We start from the raw sequence: 23,680 nt of genomic DNA on the forward strand, positions 1-23,680 counted from the left end.
TTGAAAAGTCAGGTTATGACAAAATTATTCATATCTCTGGCAAACCTGGTTGAACAATCCTTCCATTCAGTCAACATATTTATTTGAAAAATGAGAGCAATTAATTTAATTTCTTAACAAGACTAGTAAGAGTTCTGACTTTAATCTAGTAGAAAATCTGTAGAGCAAGCTAAAAATTAGATTTGGAGATAATCACCAAACAATAAATCCTCAAAACATCAGTGGAAACATTCAAAAAGCCAGACAGAAATTATAAGAAGGGCTTGGGAAAGTGCAAATAAAGAGTTTTGCATCTGTTGTTGAGAAGGTTGTAAATCCTTCTACCGTGCCCCATCAGAAACAAACTCCTTGGTAAATTGAAAATAAATTTAGATCAGAATCTTTCAGGGGTATAAATAATTGTGGGAATAAACAAGGCATGAAATTGCATAATTAGCACCTACTGAATGGCTGTGACAAAACAAAAATGAAGGGATCATAAACCATCCTGCAACTTGCAAGACTTAGTGGTAGAAGCAGCTGCTTTTCTGATTTCCAGTAGCCAATAGCTGTGCTGTAGATCTAACTTTAGGTTGTATTTAAACAGAAACAACATCAAAATAACTTTTGATGCCATGCTTGGTGTATAGTTACAGCAGAATTAAGTTGCTAAAACCTGCAGCCATCGCACCTCCCCTGCAGACCTTTATACCTCAAGTTTCTGTACTGGATCAAAGCTTAATAAACCTCTTTTACAAAGACCAAGAAGGTTCACATTTTTACATAGAATTCTAACCCATTTATTTCGTCTTTTAGCACATTTACAGTCAGCGAACCCACAAATCCCATTGCCATTTGCTCTACATACAGTACATACAATCTTCTCACCAAGACAACATCAGACAAAAAGTAATACAAACAGATCAAGGCAGTGCTTCCTCAGTACATTAGTCTCACCCACCAACACTCTTTTCACCCATCAGACAAAAACAGTGAATTGAGATTTTGTTTGATATTGCATAATTATGCTAAGGGTGAGATGACATGCAGTGTTGTTGCCGAAGCATACTTAACATGTTTGTTTGTGTGTGTGTGTGTGTGTGAGAGAGACGGAGAGAGAGAGCTCGGTGAAGTATAGTGATAATGTGTTGCTAGCTCACAGCACCATCTGGGTACATCCGCTTTAAAAAGCAGCCATTGTGGGCGACTGTGCATGCAGAATGTGGTAGGTTGGTGAACTGAAACGATGTTTCCCCTGAGGTCGCTTGTTGTCAGTGATGCTATGACCTGGAGTATACCTTTCTTTCTCGTCTCTACACGGAGAGAGCAGGACGTTTTGTATAAGTCTCAGTCTGATTTACACGTGTGCATGTCATTCACAACACTGTGCAAAGGTTACAGATAAATAACTCACACTGCTTTGTATTTTTGTGTGCTTTGCAATCCATCCTGGCAGGATAGTCGTATTCTCTGGTGCAACATGTGCCTTAGAGTGTGCAGTGTATCGATAATGCATTGTAATACTCTTTAATGGCGGTGATATGACTCTATAGCACCATCTTGCCGTCTTTACTTCCCCCTTGCTCATTTTTAGAGTCTGTACTTTCTTAAGAGCTCGGATTGCCACATGTACTTCCTCTCCGGGAAGTGATCGGGAATCCTAATGCGCCGGAAGTCCTGAATGCATTTCTGCAGCTCCTGCTCCGGAGTCATCTTCTCTTTGTGTGCTTTCCTCTTGGCGGCGTCTCGCTCCCGCATGCCGAAGGTCCTCACGCGCAGCATGTCCGTCTTGCGGCGCATCTCGGCCTGCTGCTGCAGCATGAGGGCTGGGCCTTTGGGAACAGGTCGATCCAGGGTCTGGATTTTGGACTGACGGCTCACGGGCGCGTGGATCACGGTTCCCTGGGGGGTGCTGGCCTCCGACTGGGTCTCGGAGCAGGAAGTGGAGAGGTCGTTGAAAGAGGTGCCACTCTCACCCTCGCGCTCACTTTTGTGGCTCTTGCAGCAGCAGTCACAGTGAGAGGACGACCACCGCGAGGGCCCACCTAGGACAAAGCACGCAAAACATTTGTTCATTTGATTGCTGGCGAATAGATATATTTAAAGCCATTTCACATTTTGAGGCTTTACAACCAGAATTTCTAATGCATTTTATTGTTATTTTAGGTGATAAACCAACACAAAGTAAGGCAGTAGAAAAAATATAAAAGGCTGGACAGAGTATTAAACTGCAAATCTATCAAGATATAGTCATCTACCTAAACCTGGAGGAGCTGCAAAGAGCCACAGCTCAGGTGAAAGAATCTGCAAGGAGAGCCACTGACTCCACATATCTGGCTGCTATGAATATGTAACAAGACAGAAAAGCAAGAAAAATCCTGTTTGCAATCAGCTTCATGCCAGATAGTCAGCAGTCAGCTATTTGATTCAGGTGTGTTGGAGAAACGACGCATTAACATGTTCAAGGACATCTCAAGGACTTGACTTGGGCCTCCCTGATTTAGATCAAGGCCTATTTGGTATAAATAAATGTTTTGCAAACTCTATGCGCTGCTGTTCTTCTTGGCCGGGATTCTCTTGCAAAAGAGATTTTTAATCTCAGTGGGATTTTCCTAGAGATATAAAGGTTAATACTAAATTATGAGTTTGTCCCAAGGTTCAGACCTTGATCCAACTCAGAATCCCTTTGACTGCACTGAAAATCTGGCACAAAAGTCAACACATCCTTCAAGACTTGCAGCTGTAATTGCAGCAAATAAATGCTCTACAGACTGCTTTTGTGTTGATTCCCTAGAATACAAATGCCGAGCAAACTTCTCCAATTTTGAAATTATGAAATTAGTATTTTCTTTCCCCTTCACAGTTATGCACTTTTCTTGTTGGTCTATGACACTGAATGCAATACAGTTAATTTAAATGTGAGGTTTCAATATACAAAAAGAAAATGCCAAAGGCATCATCTGATATTTATGGAACAACAATGTCAGATGATTGTATGTGCAGATATTTAAGGGGTTCAGCAGTTTGAACATCTGATTTCTCGTGTGATATTCGGTGATTAATCCCCCCAAAAAAGCTAGTGAGCTGTGCATATTGCTCCATGTGATAAGTCGACCCCTCCAGAGCTCAAACAGCTCAGCACGACTTGCTGAAAGATCTTTCCCATTTCCCACGGCAAACCTCGCCTCAGATCCAGCGCAATCTGCTCTGCCGTCGCGGTTTCTAATTAGGCCTGTAGCCGCACCGCCAAGGCAGAGGCACGTTAGCTTAGTCACCTGAACCAAAAGTAAGGTGCTTTCTACCTTTAGGGAGGCATCAGGGTAAAAAAAACTAAAAAAAAACAGGCTAACAACTTGCAGGCTAGAGAGAAAGCGAATGCATTCAGTAGCTGACCCTGAGGGTCTCCTGGTCTCTTTGAGTTTGGATAAATCGGTACAAGCAGAAGATTCCAGCTGCATTTTTTCTCTCTTTTCTTGTACCTTCCTTTCGTCTCATCTCACTTCCTCCTACACAGCTAATTGCGGGACAGAAATACTGTACAGTACAGTGCTGCCTGCTGGCTTGAGAAGTGCTAGAGTAAAGTCACTGGCACTGTCTTTCTTTTCCCCAAAATAACCAAGATCGCTTAGATCCGCTTGCAGTTAGAGATGTGCTGTGGAAGTAGTAGATCTGCTAACTGTATGTAAACAGAAAACACAAACTCTGAAGACCTCTTAATAGCTTTTTTTTCTCCTAATGGGATGATTCAAATTCGATAGCAGAGACATCTCAGGGGTGGAGGAATGATTCGTCCATTGCCTCCCTCCAGCACATGCACCAATTTAAAACGGCCAGAGTTCAAGGGGGATTTTAACCTCTTTGCGCAGACTATAATAACGACCTTATCTCTGCTGTGATGATTGCATTGAGCTGATATAGTCGGAGAGTCGCTAACAGCTTTTTAATGGCTAATCCATGAGTAAAGAGGCCAATCAGAGCACCAATTTCCCCCCGCAGAAAATGAATCTGGCTGAATCCAGCAGCAGACGAGCAGCGCAAATGGGAAATGGATGCAGGCGCTTCAGTAAAGGAGGATCAGGAGCAGGAGGAGGCGGAGGCAGAGCATTGTTTCTAAATGGATGGATGCTGTAGTCCAGAGGGGCAGCCCGATTAGGAAACGAGCCAACACCCAATAATAGCAACTGAAAAAATTTCCAGGCCATGCAAGAGAATGAGTAATTAGCAAGGCAGTGAGAGAAAAGTACCTGGAGGTTTTATTTTAGTGATGGAAAATCACATATTAAAACACAAAGTTTTGTGTTATGTAATTTCAACGGGGGAAAAAAAAAAGAGTCCCAAGAGCAATCACTTTGGCTGTAATCTCAGATCTTAATGAGATTTTTACGGCTATTAGAGGCTGTTTTCTGCAAGTCATTGTTAGGAAAAAACCAAATGGGGCAATTTTTACAAGATCTGACATCTCTTTTGGTCCCTGCAATCATCAGCAATCAGAGGCGCTTAGCAGCTGCCAAACTCCCTGAATATTCAAACGAGTGATTCAAAGCAAGAAATGAGAAGAGCTGATACGTAGAGAGCAAACTGCAGTTCAGTCGACACGTCCTGTATTTTTAAGGAAGACCAAGTGATTGTGACTTAAAACATTTAAGTAAAGCTTTTATTCCTGATCCAGAAGGCAGCATGAAGAACTAAAAGAGCTTCAAATCAGAACATCAGCAGAACCAAAATAATGATAAAAGCAAATACGGATACAAATATATCTGGTTTTGCTTTTGAAAAGCATGCCAACAAAAATCTGATGCAATTCATTTCCAGTAAATAAAATAATTAAATATTTCTTTCTGTCAGAACAGTCATAGTAAAACCCTTAAAATAATAAAGATCAGTGATATTTTGAAGCTTATTCCACAGATGTGAAGCAAAAATGTAAAAATGTTTTACCGACTGGAAATATTTACCCATATTTTTTTTATTTAGACCAACTAAATAATGAAGCAACACAAGCTTAATAAAAATACTTTTTAGAATAACAAGGTATTTCTCTGATTTAAAGAGATACATCCAAAAAGTACAAAGTCTGAGAACCTGCAGTTATTACAAATACACTTTGCAGCAGCCACTTGCAAATATTGGGTTTGACCTCCTTTTCTCTTCAGAATTGCAATAATTTTCTGTAGCATAGATATAACAAAATATTAATATTTCTCAGCTGCACATCCATGATGTTGATCCCCCTCTTACACCACATCCCAAAGGTGCTCTATTGGATTAAGATCTGGTGACTGGAAGCCGCCAAAGTGAAATCACTGTCATGTTCAAGAAACCTAAGTGACATCACTCAGGATTAGTGATGTGTTGTATTTTCTTGTTAGTAGGGTTGGATAGGCACACTGTGATTAGCAATAAACATAATCAGCAATGATATAGTAACGTGTTGCTTATTTGTACAAACAGGCCCAAAGAGGGCAAAGAACAAATTCCCAACAACGTCAAACCACCACTGTGATCCTGAACCATTGATACACAACAAATTGGATTCATGCTTTCCTGTTGTTTACACCAAATTCTGACCCAACGAACTGAAGGTTGTAGCTCAAATTGAGAAGAGGCAACCACTTTCCAATGTATCATTGTTCAATACTGGTCAGCCTGTGCGAATTCTAGCCTCAGTTTCCCATTCATAGCTGAGAGAAATTGCCCACAGAGTGGTTTTCACTGCTGTGGTTTATATACTTCAAAGTTCACAATGTTGTGCATTTACAGATAATATGTTGTTGACATGCTGCTACTTTTATATCATTTTGGAAGCAGTCCTCCCATTGACACATTATATCCCCAAGGTTCAACAACACAACTGCTGCTCTGTGGATATTTTCTGTTTTTATGCACCACCCCTCTTTTAATAAGAGAAATATTTATAACTGGAAATCCCAATAGATCAACAGATTCTGAAATGTTGAGAACAGCCTGTCTGCTACCAATAAATATATTGATTTTGTTATTATTTATTGTTGGTCTTTGGTTTGAAGATGTAAAGGCAACTATATGACCTGGAAGGTTACAAATGAGCTGCACATCAGAACTAAAAATGTTGTCAGAGTTTAGTGTGATAATGCAAGGACTGAACTTTTTACATGATAACATGAAAAAGTCGTTTACCCAACTCATTTAGTAAAAATAGGAAATAATATCAGGCCTACAACACTTCCTTAGTGAACACTTTTAGATATTGCAAGGCAGTGTTCTCCTTATTAAGATCACACACCAGGTTGTGTCAGACAATTTCTAAATCAGTTCAGAACCAATTTCCTGAGTGAAAAAAATATTGTCAGTGATTTGTATTTCTAATTTACAGAATCAAAAGCTTTAGCCAAAGAATGCTGTACAGTGCTGTTTATTTTTTAATGACTTCATGATAACATTTGTAGCCACCATTGCTGATGTAAATCTAAAACCCAAGCAAGAAGGAGAAGAATATAGGAAGGTCTATAATATCCAACTTGAATAAATAAATCCCAAAACATCCAGAATTTGAATCCGTGGCTGAATAAAAGATGAAGAGTTGCAGTCTTCTCTTTAAACAAATGGGTGTGTTCACTTTACTATCTTTTCAGGGAAGCTATTGATTGAAATGTGTTTTTCTCAGCTCCGTGCAGCCTGTCTGAGAGATCTGATTTCCTCCACATTAACAGACTGAGGCTGTGTGTCTGAACTCCTTATAAATAACACAGATGGAGTTGAGCTCAGCACAGAGCATGTCTCACGGGGTGTCCCCCAAAACTATCCCCCACCCTCTCCACCCAACAATGACAGCAGCGATGTTTGTCCTCATCGTGCCCGAGAGAGATCGGTTTTGTAGAGATGTGAGTGCTTGTAGATCTTAGAGGCTCTAATTGGCAGAAAAGTAGGACATGATGTGGACTGAAGGCAGAGTTCTCTGACAAATTCAGATGTAAAATGTCACTGAGTTTATTTCCCAGCATCCATTTTTCTGTATAATTTGAGCTTCTTAACTGACTCATTCAAGGCACCTCTGCACATTATTTTGATAATCTTAGAGGGACTTTTAACACTTGAAGCTGAAACCAGATATTTACATACATAAGCTGTACAAAACATCCATAATCTGTTAATTCTCACTGTCTGACATTAAATCAGGATACAGTCTTCAGTTAGGAATACTAACATTTTGTCTCTAGAATTACTAGAGATAATATTTGAGAATACATTTATTATTTTTTCCAAATTGAGAAGTTGACATTAAATTACTGTGCCTTTCATCTATTTGGAAAAGACTAGACAGTGGCGCAAAAGCTTTGTACGATTTTGATTCTGAACATTTGAGATAATTGGAGGCACACCTGCGGATACATTTCAAGGCGACGCCTCTAGCAAACTGCTTTCTCATCTTACATGGAAAATTTTAAAGAAATCAGTCGAGGCATCAAGAAGGCATTTGTGAGTCTGTAAAAGTATTTGGACACAATTTCAATCTGCTGATGGAAATTTATAATTTTGCGTGCCAAAGATAAACAAAAACAGAAGATGTTGTTTGAAACTGGTAGATGAGAGTCGTTATTACTGGTTAAATGAGTCCTGTATCCTCATGGACTGAATGTCACGAAGAGGCCATTACTCCAACATCTACATAAAAAGTGAAGACACAGTTTACAAAGGCTCTCTTTTTATGGAGACATGCACTGTGGTCTGACAAATCTAAAATTGAAGTGTAAGACAATAAAGAATACTATTATACTTGGTATAAATAGGGAGAAGCTTGTAAAGCTGTAAATAATAAGAACAGCAAGGCTATGTAATGTATTGTTGTTTTTTTTTTGCTTTTTGCTAAAGCATAGGCTTGTACACAGAATAGACAATGAAAGATGATTATGCAGAAATATTGAAGCAGTTCCTCAAGGCATCAGCCAGAAAACTGAAACTTAGACAATGACCCAAAGCATACTGTAAGATGAGTGAAAAAGTGGCTTGAGGGCGGCATCAAAGTTATTGTTTTGGTTTGGCCATCACTTGCTCTCGGTCTAAAAGAAATGTGGATGGCAGCACTGCAAAGCTGTGTAAGAAAGATGACCTAAAAAACGTACTCTGTCAGGAGGAACTGGCCAAAGTTTCAGTAAACTATTGTTCTGGAAGGATAATCAAAGTTTAAAGGCAATGTTACCAAATACCAAGAAAATTTATGTTCACTTCAAAGGAAGTTTAAATATATTCATATTCTGACATTTACTAAATATGATAAACTGAAGTGACCTAAAACATTAAACGTGCAGTCTGACTTATTGTCTGACAGGGAGAAAGAAGAGTTATGCTTATTTTAGAAAGTGAACATCATTATCTAGTTTCAGCTGTAAGGTTTTATTTTGTTATAGACTCAAGTGACCCAAAGCTGCCTCCTTCCTAAATATGATTTCAGACGAAGTGTGAACTGTAACCCGAGTCAAAATTCATGAGAATAACTTTTAAACTGAAAAAGAGAGCATTTTACATCTATGCTGTCTGAGTGTAACAAAAAACAACATCTAAGCGACATGTCTTTTCATTACTGTCTGTTTGCCTGTAACTCAGCCTAACCCAGTGAGACTGAGCAGTTTGAATTATCTTGAAGTACTTCAGGTGCTGCCTGGCTCAGGTGCAATATCATTTTCTGGCCAAGACTTTGTGAAATAAACAAAACACAGGGAAAGCTCCTGACCTTATTTGGGAAGGGGGCAGGGGGAGTAATCTACATGTGCAATACATCAAGGCTAAATGCAAGTTGATTGAAAATACATGCAGCCTGTCAGCGAGTACATTCTGATGCTGCTGACCAAATATTCCTTAATCTTCCGCCGCCTCGAGGGAAGAATAGCTTACATGCTTGTTAACTCACAAATGAGGCCAGTGTGCCCTTGCAGCACAAAAAGGGCTTGTCTTGCAAACGCAGCGACTGTCCCTACAGCGAGAGGGAAATCCATTTCACAGAGACTCGCTTCATCACCCGATGTCCAGCCTGACTGATGACTACAGCTGTTTTCTTGCCATGCAAAATAATGCGTTTTTGAATTTGCCAATAATGATTGCTTCCATGAACAGCTTCAATGTGAAGGAGCTGGGGGAAAATTAAGTTAAGTGCTGTGGTGCCCCTGTGAAAATCACGCGATCTAACTCAAGGTTACCAGTCTTGTACGCTCCAGGGTACGTCTTGCGTTGGCTGTTACCCGTGAGGAGAGTGACAGCTCCACCGGCTGAGTATTAATGACACGAGAACGTTGTCAAGAGGGTGCCGATCTGATGAGTGTCACCCTGACCGAGAGACGAACAAGCAACGCAGGCAGATTGAAGCGTCCATATCAGCCCCTCTCTCTCTCTCCTGACCCTGAGCCACACCTCTCCCCTGTACAAGGCCGGATTAAGATGGAAAGAAAGGTATTCTTATCATCCTCTAAATTATGCCTCAAGAGGATCGTCTGGAGGGAAGGAGTAATCGTTCTTAGAGCTGTCGTTATAGGGAAACTTCTATGTTACACTACCCCACAATAGTATTTACCTCAGGAAGCACAAAACTTTGGGGAACAGACAAACACAAAGTGTTTGGACAACAAATCAATAATATCATGCAATAGACACATGTATAGATAATTCGTCTGAAAGAATATTCAATAATGTCACTGAACTCAGATGCAGCATTCTGGTTGATGTAGCGAGAGGAAATGCTTTAGCCGCCAAGAAAGGTGGGTGGCATCACCTAACTCACTCTCTCTCCGGTCACCTAGCAACGTCTTGTTGAATAATTTTCACAGCAGCAGTTTAAGGTTTTGCCGCCATTAATAAAACTTTTATTTTAAGGCCTCAGATACTTTTGATAGAGCACATTAGAGAACAAACAGCATCATGAAGACCAGGGAGCACAATACAAACATCAGAGATACTGCTGTGAAGAAATTTAAATGTTCAGTCTGTCATGTGAAATGGGTAAGGGTACGGTTCAAAAGCAATACTACTAAGTTATGCCCATCCACCTAAGCCAGTGCTTCTCAATTACAGTCCTCAGGCCCCCCTGCTCTGCATGTTTTAGATGTGCCTCTATTCCAGAACAGCTGATTCAAATGATTGCATGACCATCAAGTGCTGCAGAAACCTGTTGATCACCCATAAATTCAATCCAGGTGTGTAGCAGAAGGGAAACACCTAAAACATGCAGGGCAGGGAGGCCTGAGGACCGGAATTGAGAAACGCTGACCTAAGCTGACAGGTATGTTGTAGGACTAAATCTAGTTGAGAATTTGTGGCAAGACGTGTTCTCCGTACATTCTGGAGACATTTTAATAAGAATAATAACAATGCATTTTATTTAAAAAGAGGATGCTGTTTAGCAGAATCAACAGAAAAAAAAATAATGTCGGTAACAATTTCAGTCTTTTGACATTAAAATCTGGTAGAGGTCATTCCTTCTGCTTGCTATTGAGAAGAATCAGTAAAACAATTAGTCACTTGGAGACAACTCAGTCATTCAGAGGGAGCTCTAAACAAAGAGCGAGGTGATTTGGATTCATGACAAGACATATTCTCCATATTCTGACTGAGATGGAGCTATTTTACAGAAAAATTACGGTACTGTAGGTACCGATTTCAATTTATTGACCTGCTAGGGGAATACCCTAAAGACTTTCCACTGTAATTGATTTATTCATTTCTGCTTGTGGCTGTAATGTGACAAAATGAGACAAAGATCTGGGTATATGAATACTTTTGCAAAGCACTATATAGATGTTCTGTTAATTACCCATTTAATGCAGTTCCCCCCCAGAAAAAGCCCCAATCTACAAAAATCTCCTTCTGCATACCAACACTTTGAATCCCGCTGTCTTCAGAAAACACTCAGCATGTAAGAAGATTCTCATCCAAGCAGCCATTAAGTGCATCTGGAGTGATTACTATGGTATTGTCCAGGAAGAATACCTGTCTCTGATTTCTTCAGGGTACAAAAGTAGCTGAAGAAGGGACAATAATACTAAGTGGGAGGCATGCTGGAGATTTTAATTGGTGGAAGGTTGAAATTAAGTGAGAATTTAACCTCTTATTCCCTTTCATATTTGAAATGTTGCTTTTTAAAAGTCTTACTTTGTTAATCTGTCAATCAAAACTGCACTTTTAATTAAGAGTCAAGTGTCTTGCAGGACGCAAAGAAGACAAGAGGCAATTAAAATAGTTTTAAAGGATAGCTTTTTTTTAAGGTGAGGGAATATTTAATCTTTAGTTCCTGTAACTGCACTTATGAATTAATCATTAAGTATTTCAAGAAAAAAAAACAGCTGATTACATTTCAATTAATGTGCTAATTGTTTAGGGTTATGTAAATGTGAATATGCAACAGTAAAACCATGTGTGTATTTCATTGGATAGCTTCAAGAACAAGATTTTTAATATCAGTTTCTTTCTAATAAATTGATTTCTTTCCAGAGTTGGGCCAGATTGCCTGCTTTAGATTGATGAGGCGAAAAGACATCGACATACATTTCTCCTCCTACTGCCAACCATTCCTCTGCAAAGGTGCTATTACAGACATAAATGAGTTATTCACAGGAACATCATTCGTCTCTTGTAGGTATTGCCAATCCGCACTCCAACCAGGCTCTGTGAGAGCTCAGCAATGGGCCAATCTCTTCGTCTTTTGGACCCAAGCAGTAGATTACTCTCCCTGTCCCTCCCTGTTGTCTTGTTTTCACTGTTCAGAAGCAATTATGGCCACACATCACCGGATTGTGGACCAAATTGAAGGCTCTGGATTTATTTTAACAAGCACATCCAGGAACCATTCTCTATCCAACAGTACATTTCTCCCACTCTGACTGCGACTGACTCTGTCAGAGTCTGAGATGATTTTGCCTCTGGAGTTACAGGTTTTCGGGGTCTAACAATGATTTCTGTACTTTGACAAGGAGTCTGTAAGTTCAGACGAGGTTATGGACTTATTTCATGCAAGATGACAGCTAATTGTAAACCAATGAACCAAATTAAAGTTCTCCTTTTGTTCAAGACGGTTTTCAGTTTCAAATCATTGAGAAGAAATAGGTTCAACACTCTGCTGTGTCTCAGTGAGTGCAGGAGAAGGGGAGGGAAACTTTGGAGCTGAATATTGCCTTCATGTCGCATCTTTCCTCAGAGATGGCTTTCAACCACAACTAAATACCAGCTGGAATCTTTAATGCATTAATAACAACAATAAAGATGGACTTTTTAACTCTAAAAACATGTAAAGCATTGTTTTGGAATACAATTTTTTTTTGTAAGTACTGCAAATATTCATTCCTGACTGTTTCAGCTAAATGCAGATGATTAAGCCACATTAATGACAAGGTCTCGACAAGAATTTAGTTTTATCTCAGTTTGGAATTTCTTTGGACAGTTAATGTTGTGTTAAAACCACAAAATGTTTTTTTGAGCCGGGCTGCAGAGCCTGGCCTGAAGAGTTTGCATGTTCCTCCTTTGCATGTGTGGATTGTCTTAGGTACCCTAGCTTCATGTCACAGTCCAAACACGTGACTTTTGAGTTACTGTAAATCACCATGAGATATGAGTGTGAGCTTGGATGGTTGTTTTTCCTGTGTGTCTCTGTGTTGCCCTGGCGACCTGTTCAAGGTATACCCTGCCTCTTCCCCATTGACAGCAGGAAATAGATAATGGTCCCCCATGGCACTGTATGGACCAGCATATATGGAAAAATTGATGTTTTTTGAGCAGATCCTTATTTCAATCTTCTCTCATATGAGCCTGAATATGGTGTTATTCAAATAGCACCATATAGTGCACTAAGGCACTATCTGGATTTTTTCGTTTTAGTTTTGCTGCCATTGTGAAATGTGCTCTTCAATCTGTTCAATACTTTCTTTCATGTAACACAAACAGCTCAAGTCAATCATGAGCTGTTTCACTTCCATAAAGCATGTTTATTGGTAACTATGACGATGTACCATCTACTGGGTGTATTTGTTATTGATTTATCAGGAAAATGTAAAGCACAAGCAGTTACCCTTATGAATTGCTCAATGTGCAGATATGTTTTACTTCTGTTTTTAGTAATAACATATAACATGGGCAAATACACATTTATGGCACTGAATGTTTAATTTATCTAACTGAAAAAAAACCACTACTTGTTGGTAAAGTATACTGAGTAGATTATAGAAAATCACTTTAAACTTTTGCTTATCTAAAAAGTTATAAAGATCCAGCTGTTAAGTACAGGTTGAAGCACGGCCAGTTTCATATGAACCACAGACAGTCAGTTTTGAACCAACCAACAAGCAGAAAAAACAAAATGATCTTTTTATGTTTACTTAGCCTCCTGTGCTGTTTTATTTTCTGGAGTGTGCTAAGAGCTCAGTTACCAGGTCTTTGTTCTCTCTTCATTCACTAATCATCTCGTCTCTGTCCCTCGCTTTTCTTCTGCTCTATCAGTGCACATATCCCCTGGTTTCTTTTGTCCCATGCTACGTCTGTCTTGTATTATCACGCCTCACACACCTGGAACATACAAGGTTTTACACAGACAGCGTTGATTCCACTTACATAGTTTTATATTTTAATTACTGATGTTGTTTTAAAGTGTCTTCATTTCGACTGTACTGTATTAAATTGTAGATCTATAATGCCTCAACACCACTGAAAATGAGAGATCTCTTTATTTGGGCTCTCTAAGTAATAAATAATAAATAACTAAGAGAAAAAACATAAATAGACATCTTTGTGTTGTGCATCTCTGAGTCCAGTCGAGTTATTTTTCTTCTTCTTTGGTTCTGAATCTGCCCTTAGTATCCGTTGGATAGCCCTGCCTTGGTGCCCCTTGTCCACAACAAATCTCCAACCTAGATAACTACCATATTTTCTATCAGTGTTGTATAGTAACGAAGTAAAAATACTTCACTACTTTACTTAAGTATATTTTGGAGTACTTCATACTTTCCTGGAGTCTGAAAATTTTTGATGACTTTCACTTTTACTTCACTATATTTCCGAACTTAATTGGGTACTTTTACTCCGATACATTTTCAATGTGTGGTTTAGTTACTCGTTACAAAAAAGCGAGAGAGAGAAACGCAAGTGTTTTGATCCCACCTACTGATTAGCAAGTAGCAAGTAGGCTACCGAACAAAGTCCGTAGCCTGCTTGCCTGGGCTTGTTCATCACCACCAATAGGATACGTCTTCTTCTTCTTCTTCTTCTTCTTTTCTATTATGGCGGATCACAAGCAACTTTAAGGTGCATACCGCCACCTACTGTACATGAGTGTGTAGAAGCATTACTTCATATCTATTAAATTCTACTTTTTAATTTTGTATTCTTAAGATAAATAAACAATGCTTTCCTTAATTTGTGAATATCTGTTATGTTTCCTTCATTTCCTAATATACCTTTAAGATTCCATTCATGCCCCATATTTCTAACTATTCTCTTTAATTCTTCCCTTTCGAGTTCATTTGACTTACAGTTCATCAATATGTGTTCTACATTTTCTTTCTCTCCACATCTCTCACATTTATCATTATTTTTCCTCCCTATTTTATAAAGCATGTCATTTAAGTAGGTATGACCTACTCTTAATCTACTAATTATTATTTCTTCTCTTCTGTTTCGTTCATTAATGCTTCGAATTCAAACTGACTTTTGTACTTCATATAATCTTCTTCCTTTCTTATCTTCATTCCACATTTTTTGCCATTTCTTGATTTCTTTACTTTTAATTAGGATACACCTGTTTCGCTTCTCCCATTAAACACAAAGCAAGTCTCGCAATCAGTAGCAGTCACATGGAAATTCTATCTTACAAAAACTCCCCGTCCAACTTGAAGAAACACATCGAGGTAACTTCTTATGAAATGGTTATAATCCTCCTGTTTCAGTAACTATAGCTTGGTCACTAGGCACTACTGTATTGTGAAATCTTGACCATAAATGAACTTTGTTTGGCATTGTTTCAGTTCCACACGTGGTGTATTTAGCTTAGGCCTAATGTTGACTGTAGCAGGCTACCTAGACTCCTCTGTTCAAGGGGGGACAGAAGCCATAGCGATAGCAATTTAGACTAAATTTAACGAATATAGGAAAGGCATGCAAGTTCAAAACCAGGTTTACAGATGCCAATAAGCTGCATTTCCCTCCCAATTCTTTTTTTCTTTTGCATAATGACCAGTTGTGTGCACCACCTACTGACTGTAGCATTGACTGATTCACTGATTTGTGAAGTAGAGTAATCGTAACAGCTCTTTTTCTTCATGTTGGCCGCATTTTCTGTACTATTTATTTTTCTCATTTTCAGCACTGACCTTACTTGAAGGGAAAACTTAAGGCTTACAAAAACGTTGTATTTTCTGTCCTGGAGGGTATACTAAGAAGCTGGTTCAGTTGTAAAGCAGGTTAAGTTAACCTTGTGCTATAGGTAAAGCATCTAATTTTCTTAACTAAATGATGCCTGCAGGTATATCTATTAGCAGGTTTAATTTTGCCTGCACTTGGTTGGGTACATTATTTTAAGTGTATTTGACAAGTTTACCAAAATATAAAAAATGTCATTCAAACTGCATTTGCTTTGTTTTACTTTTTACTTGTACTTTTCATTACATTACTTGAGTACATCCATTTTTACAGTAATTTCCATACTTAAGTACAAGAAGTTTCAAATACGACTTTTACTCAAGTAACATTTCAGTCAGTGACTTCGACTTTTACCAAAGTCATATTTTGGAGAGGTACTTGTACTTTTACTTGACTCTGAGATTTCAGTACTTTATACAACACTGTTTTCTATTCATGATAGGCTGAGCTTCCGTAATACTATAATTATATATTCTTCTATTTTCTAAGCCGTCTATTCAGTTCATTCTAATTTGGTCTGAGTACTTGCTTAAATTATTATAATTCATCTTGCCCATCAGTTGAAAAGGCTCCTAAATTATGATGCTCTTGTGACCCCTTGATGAGAATGCCCTTTTGTTCAAATTCTCCCTTTTTTTCTCTTTGTCTGAAACAAAAGAATACTTTCAACAGGGTTAGAGAAATGAACCAAAACCTTGAAAGTGAAGACCTGAAGACAGAGAACACACCAGGAAGAAAAGGACATTTGCAGTACAGCTTTATGCAAAATGTCCACGGTAATGTGGAGAATCTGTGGAGCTGTGGTAAACTACTGATGCATTTAGCGAGAAGAGCAACATGAATGATGCAAAGGAACCGGCAGGCTGGAAGAAAACTCTCTCACTTAGCTCATTTTAGAGTATCATTTTCCATCCATATGAGTTGGTGTTTGGATGTTTGCATAGGTAAGGGGGGTTAAGCAAAAAGGAGTTCAATGTTCTGCCAAAAGAAAACAACAAAACAATGATGTGGCTTGTGATCTGGTTCGTCCCCCTCCTCCTAATATTTCTGTTTGTCTGCTTGCATTGTTTCATCAGGACTACCTGCTCTAGGCCTTCCAGTGTCCCACATTCACCATGAGTTTACGGTATTAGTTCTGATGGTGGATTCAGGCCGCGGTGATGCTATGAAGCAAGGTCCTCTCACGCCTGCCTGCTTTTGATGTGTCTATCCATCAAGCTGACAAGGTCTCCGTTTTCGTAAACATGCATGTTTCCTCTAACTGTAATGAAAAACAATTCTCTCCTCTCTTGAGTGTGTCTTATCACCTAAAATATTCTCCTCCCACCACTTCCTCACACTCGACGAACCTTCCTGTCTCATCCTTACTTTTATCTATTTTTGTTCCCTCTCCCTCTTGCTTCTTTCTGCCTCAGTTCCCTCTCCACATGGCCAAGTCTCATGCAACTTTTACTCCCTCATCCAGCCATCCACTTCCTCTACAGCCTTTTCCCTTCTTCTCCTCGGTTCCTCACAACTTCTTTGGCTCTCGTCTCCTCTTCGTCCCGCTTTGCTTGTCGTGCTGGACTTTAGCGCTCTTTCATCCTCCCCCTGACTTCATCCCAGAGCAATGTTTGACAATAGAGAAAGAGGAGAACACCTACACTCTGTGCTCTGCTTGAGAATAATGAATGACTCAGGAAATCCCATACAGAGTGGGTTATTTCAAAAAGTCAAAGCAAAGCACTTGGTGAAAAAAACTGCACAGTTTGAAAGACAGTCCTACCCTCCGACTGTAGACTCTACAAATTGTTCATATCAAAAAGTTATGCATTTTGTCACAAGCTTAAATGTTTTTATTAGGATTTTTTGATAGACGAACACTGTAAAGCATAAAGAAGCCCACACTAGTAGAAGGTCGACTCAATCTCAAGTCTTCTTCATCCTCTTATAGGTTATCTTCCAGGAGTGCCCTGCATTTAACTCCATCCATCCTCCCATCATCAATCTTCCGAATAAAAACAACCCCACAGCATAATATTGCCACCACCATGTTTCACCATAGGGATAGTGTTTTCAGTGAGATGTGCGGTGTGCGGTGCACAGCTTTCTCACATTTGTTGGACTGGATTCTCTAGGAGTATCACAGCAAAGAACACTGACTATAAGTTTAATCCACACTTACTAGATTTAATTAGTCAAAAATGTCTTCCTACGCCACAGTAATACACTACTTTGTGAAATATATTTAATTGCAAATCCTCTCTGCAATTTTAATGTGTGCTACTTTACAATAGCGTAGGACATTTTTAATGCAATATTTGACAGTATATCATTTTTAACTAACATGCATGCAAAGATGTATGGACTGACTTCTTCTACATACTTAATGTATAATTTTAATGGCCACAGTGAGGGGCGAGGGCAATGTGATAAAGGAAAAGAAAGAAAAGTGTCAGAATAAAGTGAGTTAATCATAATTGCAATATTCAATAATGGTTTCACAAATACATGTTTGTTTGTTTTTATGTCGGCAGCAGAAAATCCCAGAACAACACATGAAAGTTTGTGGTGCCAATGTGACAAAATGTGAGCATACACTTTTTCAAGGCTTTTCTAAAGGGAGCCATTCAGAACAATTCAGATTGATGAACAAATTGCTTTTTAATTGCCCATATGTTTCTCTTCTCTTCAAAGGAACGAGCCAGATTTGCCTCTAATTAAGATATTAGCTGATCCACAGTCTTTGTTTCCAAGTAAAACTGACTCAGAACCATGCATGTTATATCTCTTTCTCCCCCTTTTTGATGCCCACTGGCACTATATTATTCATAACCCAGAGGCTGTCAGGACCAGAGCAGTAAGCTGTATTTATGCATGACAAATGTGTACTTAAAGTGTGGTGGCATTGTGACTCAACTTCCTTGGGGGGCCGTGAACAAGTCTGCCTCTAATCTCGGACTTTGGACAGAAGTTTGCAGAAAGCCGCTGAAAGGGATTTAAACATTTACAGGGAATAGGTTTAGGGAGGAGGAGTTTGCCTTTTTTTTCCTTCTTTTTCCACCCTATTGTTGTGTTTTTGTATGGCTGATTTTTCAATTTATTGCAAATTGACTCACAGGTTGTCATCAACCTGTCAGGGAAGGGAAGGACAAATGAATTTATCAATTATGTCAGTAAAATTTTTACACATTGATTTTGTTTGCTAAACATAGGACAGGAAACAGGATTAATAGAAATAGTGTAACATGTTTCTATTAGATAACTTATTCTAGGCTCACATTATTAGGTCAAAAATTTTGAAAAAATATAGATTTTTAAAATTATGGACACTAAATTTGTGTGAGTTAAAAGTATGTTCCAACATATCTAATGTAAGTACTTTAAATTATGAAACTACAGACTACAAGAATATATATTTTCTAAAATCCCTTATTTTTTTCTTATCAGTGCAAAATTTCCACCTAATTAAATTACAGAAATTCTGCTATGGCTTAGCTTTTGATGTGCCATCACTAGACCTCAGGCACATCTCAGAAAATTAGAATATCATTGAAAAGTTCATTTATTTCAGTGATACTAAAAATAAAATTCATATACTTTATTGCACTCAGAGCAATATGTCACATATATTTCTATCTGATTTTACATAAATACCTGAAGGGTAACAGAAATCCACATTTCAGTTCTTTAGAAAAGTAGAAGATTAATAGAAATGGATTTTTAAAACAAAAATTATATGTTGCAGCCTACACCATCTTGGTAAGACTGCTAACTTGACAGTTGTGCAGCAGACACTCATTGACACCCTCCACAAGAAGGTCAGACCACAAAAAGTCATTGCAAAAGGAGCTGGTTGTTCAGAAAGTGTTGTATCCCAGGCTTTTAATGGAACGCTTAGTGGAAGGAAAACATGTGGTGGGAAAGAAAATGGACAAGCACAGCCCTCAGAAGAAGAGTGAACCAATATACAGTAGATTCAAGAGTCTGGGTTGATTCACTATTTGTGAATTGCGGTTGTATTCAGAGCTTCAATATCCACCTGAAATTATCATGATGTGAACTGAAACAATTTGATTCCTTTTATTAATTCACTCCTGAATCAGAGACATTGCCAAAAGCATCTTAACTGGGATAAAGATTTCAGTTCACTTATGAAACTGACTCCTTGTCTTGAACAAGAACAAAAAGGTCCAAAACCCAGGTTCCTTGTGCTGGTCCACTCACTTTTTTTTTCCACAAATCTAAAGTGAACGCAGTTATCTATCAGGAAATGATAAACCAGGAAACAGTACTTCATGTCACCTGCCCACATACTGAAATATGGGGCAGGTGAGAGATTTTGATGAAAAATGAAATCAGCATCTCCATAAAGCTAGTCAGAAGAGGGAAGCATGCTCTAAATTTTTCTGGTCGAAGGCTGACTAATGCCTACAGAGTATCTTTTGGAGTATTGCCAAGAAGAAGATGAGACACTAGAAACAAGATGAAGGCCCCTCCTTAACACCCCAGCAGAACCACAGGCTGATCACCTTCTTACCATGATGCAAAAGGAACCCCAACCGAGTATCCAACCCATTCTCATGTGTTGGAGTATCTAGTGCATTGTACAAGTATATTCTTGTCAGTAGTCTTATGTAATATAAAAATGTCCAAGTGAAACTTAATTTATCAGCTAAATGGGAATTAATAAGTGCTTTACCCACATTATGTAATGTTAATAATATGTGAGTTTCATTTTTTATTTTTAATGGATTACTGAAATAAATGCCCTGCGATGAACTGAGTGTGCCCCGCCTCGCGCTGCTGGAGTTAGGCACCAGCCCCCTCCAACCTTGCAAGGAGGTATGGACAGCGGCTGGATGGATGGACTGAAATAAATTAACCTTTTTGACAGTATTCTAATTAATTATAATGCACTTGTATAGCTCCATCTGGCCACCTCTTACAGAACCTTCTGGTCACCTCACATCACTTAAACAGAATGGAAAATCAGATATTCACTCACGGTAAAAGATGTACTGTGTATAGTTGGACCAGACCCTGTCGTCCGCGTAATGACCCGTTGAGGACGCAGTCAGCGAGGTGTTACAGGCCACAATGTGAAAGCCAGTCTCTGACAGCATGTCAAAAGCCCTCTCCAGGTGCTTGAACTTGAGGTAAAACCTGCAGGTGTATCGGTCCCGGGGTCTGTCCAGATCCCCATTCTCATTCAGGGCGTCTCCAAACACCTCCTTGGCCAGTCCAATCCGGCTGCTGATGAAGATTCTGGGTAACTTTTTGGCCTTGGGGTCAGTGTGGTACTCTCTGCCTCTGAAGGCGACAGTAATGTAACCATACCTCCTGTCCAGGGAGTAAGACGGGTACAGCCTGTGATCGCTGCTCTGCGACTCCTCATCCCAGTCACTGTCATCCTGAAACAGCTTAGGCTCCTCACCTGACAGAAGTTTGGTCAGTTCTGGCAGCTGGAAGTACTCGGCCTCTCTTTTCAGCCTCCCTCTCTCTGGAAAGTGGTCAGGGAGGACAACCTGCTTGTCTCTGAGGTAATCCAACACATATCGGAACAAAAATCCATCTCTGTCAATAAAATACCGCCCTCTGAAATCCCGTGATAAGTCATTTGAAGACCCCTTCTTGTTAGAAAACAGCTTCCCAAGTAAGGAATTCGGGAAGCTCGTCAGGGTGGCGTGACGGGTGTAATAAACCTGCCCACCCACGTTCAGCTCAACCACGTCTGACGGAGGGTTTTGCACCGAGCCCTGGTCTTTGGCGGGCTGCGTTTTGCAGTTTTCGCTCAGTGCCATTTCGCTTGCACGAAACGTCCCAGAAGTTCAGGGTGTGGGGTGCAGCTGCATGGAGCTGAGGCGCTCAAACCCAAAGCGGAGTCCCGATTCCAGACACAGTCCGGGCATCCAGCGCTTTTATGACAGAACAATCCCAAATGTACGTCTGCGGTGCATCCTTCAAGTGCGTGCGTAAAAGTCAGGCATCGATTATCATAACCAGCATCATGTTACGGGGCAGCCACTGCGATTTGGTCGTGGAAGTGACTTCAAATGAATAAAAGCGAACTTTCAACAAAGAAAAATACAATTTTAAAAAACTTTCAGTAAACCTGGATCTTAGTGCAGCCTTCTTAAATGCCGGATGAAATGGAAGAGAAATTGTGAGAGCATCCTATCGCTCTCCTCCTAACTGCCGGGATGCTGAAACGCGCTCATTGGGAGGAGGATTGCGAGGAGGAGGAGGCAAGAAGCGGGACTCCTTTGCGCACCAGTCTCTCCAAACTGCTGAGTGCGGAAGCAGCCAAACCGGCTGAAGATTTAAGATAATGTTGTTCCAAGCTGTGACATGGAGGAGGGGAAACAAATCCACCAGTGAAGCACAGTCTTACATCATCTTAAAGGAAAATGTCACTTGCAGTCCATCAACACGAAACGGGCTGATAGATGGGGGTGAGCATCTGTGCCGTTCTACTGTGGCCACCGGCGGCGCGGTGCGCAGCTGGCGATGAGGATTCAGGGTTGTAATAACGCGGCTCCAACATCCCAGCGGCGCGGATTTTAATCCAAGCGTTTGGTTTTTCGCGGCGCATTCATATTTAACACCTTTAGCTGACGCGCTTATCCCGAGAGAGGTTAGGTGTCACCGTCTGCGACTCCAAAACTCATCCGCTGTGACAAGTACAAGCTGCAGATCCACAGGACAGCTTTACCCTCTTCTGCGAGCAATGCAGCAGTTATAAATAGGCTAAAACGAAAAATAAATCTGACAGGTGCACTCTTGTGATGGAACCTTTGACCATAGGTGTCACTGAAAATTGACCCCGTCATTATGGATTTGATTTACAAAAAGTAGATTTTTGGTTCATCACGACGTACAGATTGGGAACATCTCTGCTTCATGATGCTCCTCTGATAACTGCAATGAAAAAAATATACTGATACACTCGTTCCACATTTTGTCACATTATAGCTACAGACTTCAGCGTATTTCGGGAGGGATTTTGCATAAAGTGAAAGCAAAATTATACAAGTCAACACATTGTCCAGCCTGAGCTGTGGATATCGGCAGCTCCTCCAGAGCCACCTTTGTCCTCTTTCCTCCAATCTTTCCATTTTTAGATTAGGAACAGAGCAGTGTTCTGAGAGATGTTCAAGACTTTTGGTATTTTTAAAAGTCTAACCTTGTTTTAAACTTCTCCACAACTTTATCTCTGACCTAAATGTTGTGTTCCTTGGTCTTCGTGAGGTTGTTGTTCTCTATTAGTCCTTCACAAAACATCTGGATTTATGATGAGGGTGACTTCTCCACACTGAGTTTTATTTAGTAGCACTATTGTACAGGGGCTGATAATATAGGTATGCCAGGATTTTCATATTTTTGTTTTATTTTGTTTGGAAAATCATTTGTATTTTTCCTTTCTCCTCCAAAGTACGCACTGTTTTGAGTTAGCTTATTTATTGGTCCTAATAAAATGAATCCTTATAAAATAACACTGAAGTTTGTTGACAAAAATTCAAAGGGATAGTAAAACTTTGCAAGGCACTGTGTGAGTCCCATTCTTTCACCCATGCTGCGTATCTTTACAGGCAAAACCTACTTAATAAGCCTCATTACTGAAACACTTTGCTCTAGAATATACCCAGTAAAGCAGGCAGAGGTGTGGGACTGATTGCACAGCAACTGTTAAACGAATATGTCACAGAGTCAGCAGTGCAAATCTGAAGCCAAGTGCCTCTGGGTGCAAAATCCACTTCGGATAAAAGTGAAACGCTGCACAGCTGAAGTAAAAGATTGACAATCATTTGCATACATTTCTATGTGGGTCACAAATGTGTGCAGGCACAAAATGAACACATTTAGATGCATGACTCAATTTTCACAATCATCTGAATGCTGGGGACTTCTTTTTTTTTTGTTTATTCTTTTTTTTTCTTTGTTTTGTTTTATGAATTTTTCTAAACCACCAGGGGGAAAAAAAACTCTCAATGCTTCAACGAATTCACTGTTTGCAGCTTGTTTGATTTTTGTGTGTGTGTTTGTTTGAAGTTATAATAAAATCATATTGTTGCTGTGCTAAGAGAAGGCATCAATGGTGGGAGAGCCCCTTTGACTCGTGGTTTGAGAGGAGGCAGCGGTCACGCTTTACCCTGTTAATTCACTGTATATTGTGCTGGAGAGGGGTTGCTAAGCAGCCGCAGGGGACTGAGTGGGATTTAAACAGTAGGGATTTAGAGCTACAGCAAGCTCTCTGATCTCTTTTCTCCAGTGATGTGATGTTTTGCTTCTGACATTGTCTCTCTGGTACAGTAATGTTTTGACTATTTAGTGATTGTAATATCACAGCAGACGT

General features: G+C 39.7%; 1 protein-coding gene across 1 annotated transcript; it reads right to left on the reverse strand.

Moving 5' to 3' along the window:
• Positions 1 to 763: 763 nt before the first annotated feature.
• On the reverse strand, positions 764 to 22,049 carry LOC116714954 (BTB/POZ domain-containing protein KCTD16-like). Its single transcript, XM_032555773.1, has 2 exons — positions 20,333 to 22,049; positions 764 to 2,024 (listed from the first exon to the last, which is right to left on the reverse strand). Exons 1-2 carry the CDS (start codon positions 21,126 to 21,128, stop codon positions 1,570 to 1,572), a joined length of 1,251 nt encoding a protein of 416 aa, XP_032411664.1. The 5' UTR covers positions 21,129 to 22,049; the 3' UTR covers positions 764 to 1,569.
• Between the last annotated feature and the right edge of the window lie 1,631 nt (positions 22,050 to 23,680).

The sequence above is a fragment of the Xiphophorus hellerii genome, chromosome 23, assembly GCF_003331165.1.
Source record: "Xiphophorus hellerii strain 12219 chromosome 23, Xiphophorus_hellerii-4.1, whole genome shotgun sequence".
NCBI classification, from domain to species: Eukaryota; Metazoa; Chordata; class Actinopteri; order Cyprinodontiformes; family Poeciliidae; genus Xiphophorus; species Xiphophorus hellerii.

What these genes read in the sequence shown, in the direction of transcription:
- LOC116714954 (XM_032555773.1), bottom strand. Translation starts at nt 21,128, where the DNA reads ATGGCACTGAGCGAAAACTGCAAAACGCAGCCCGCCAAAGACCAGGGC. An exon ending in TACACAGTACATCTTTTACC is followed by an intron (nt 2,025 to 20,332) that starts GTGAGTGAATAT and finishes GCTTTGTCCTAG; the next exon opens with GTGGGCCCTCGCGGTGGTCG.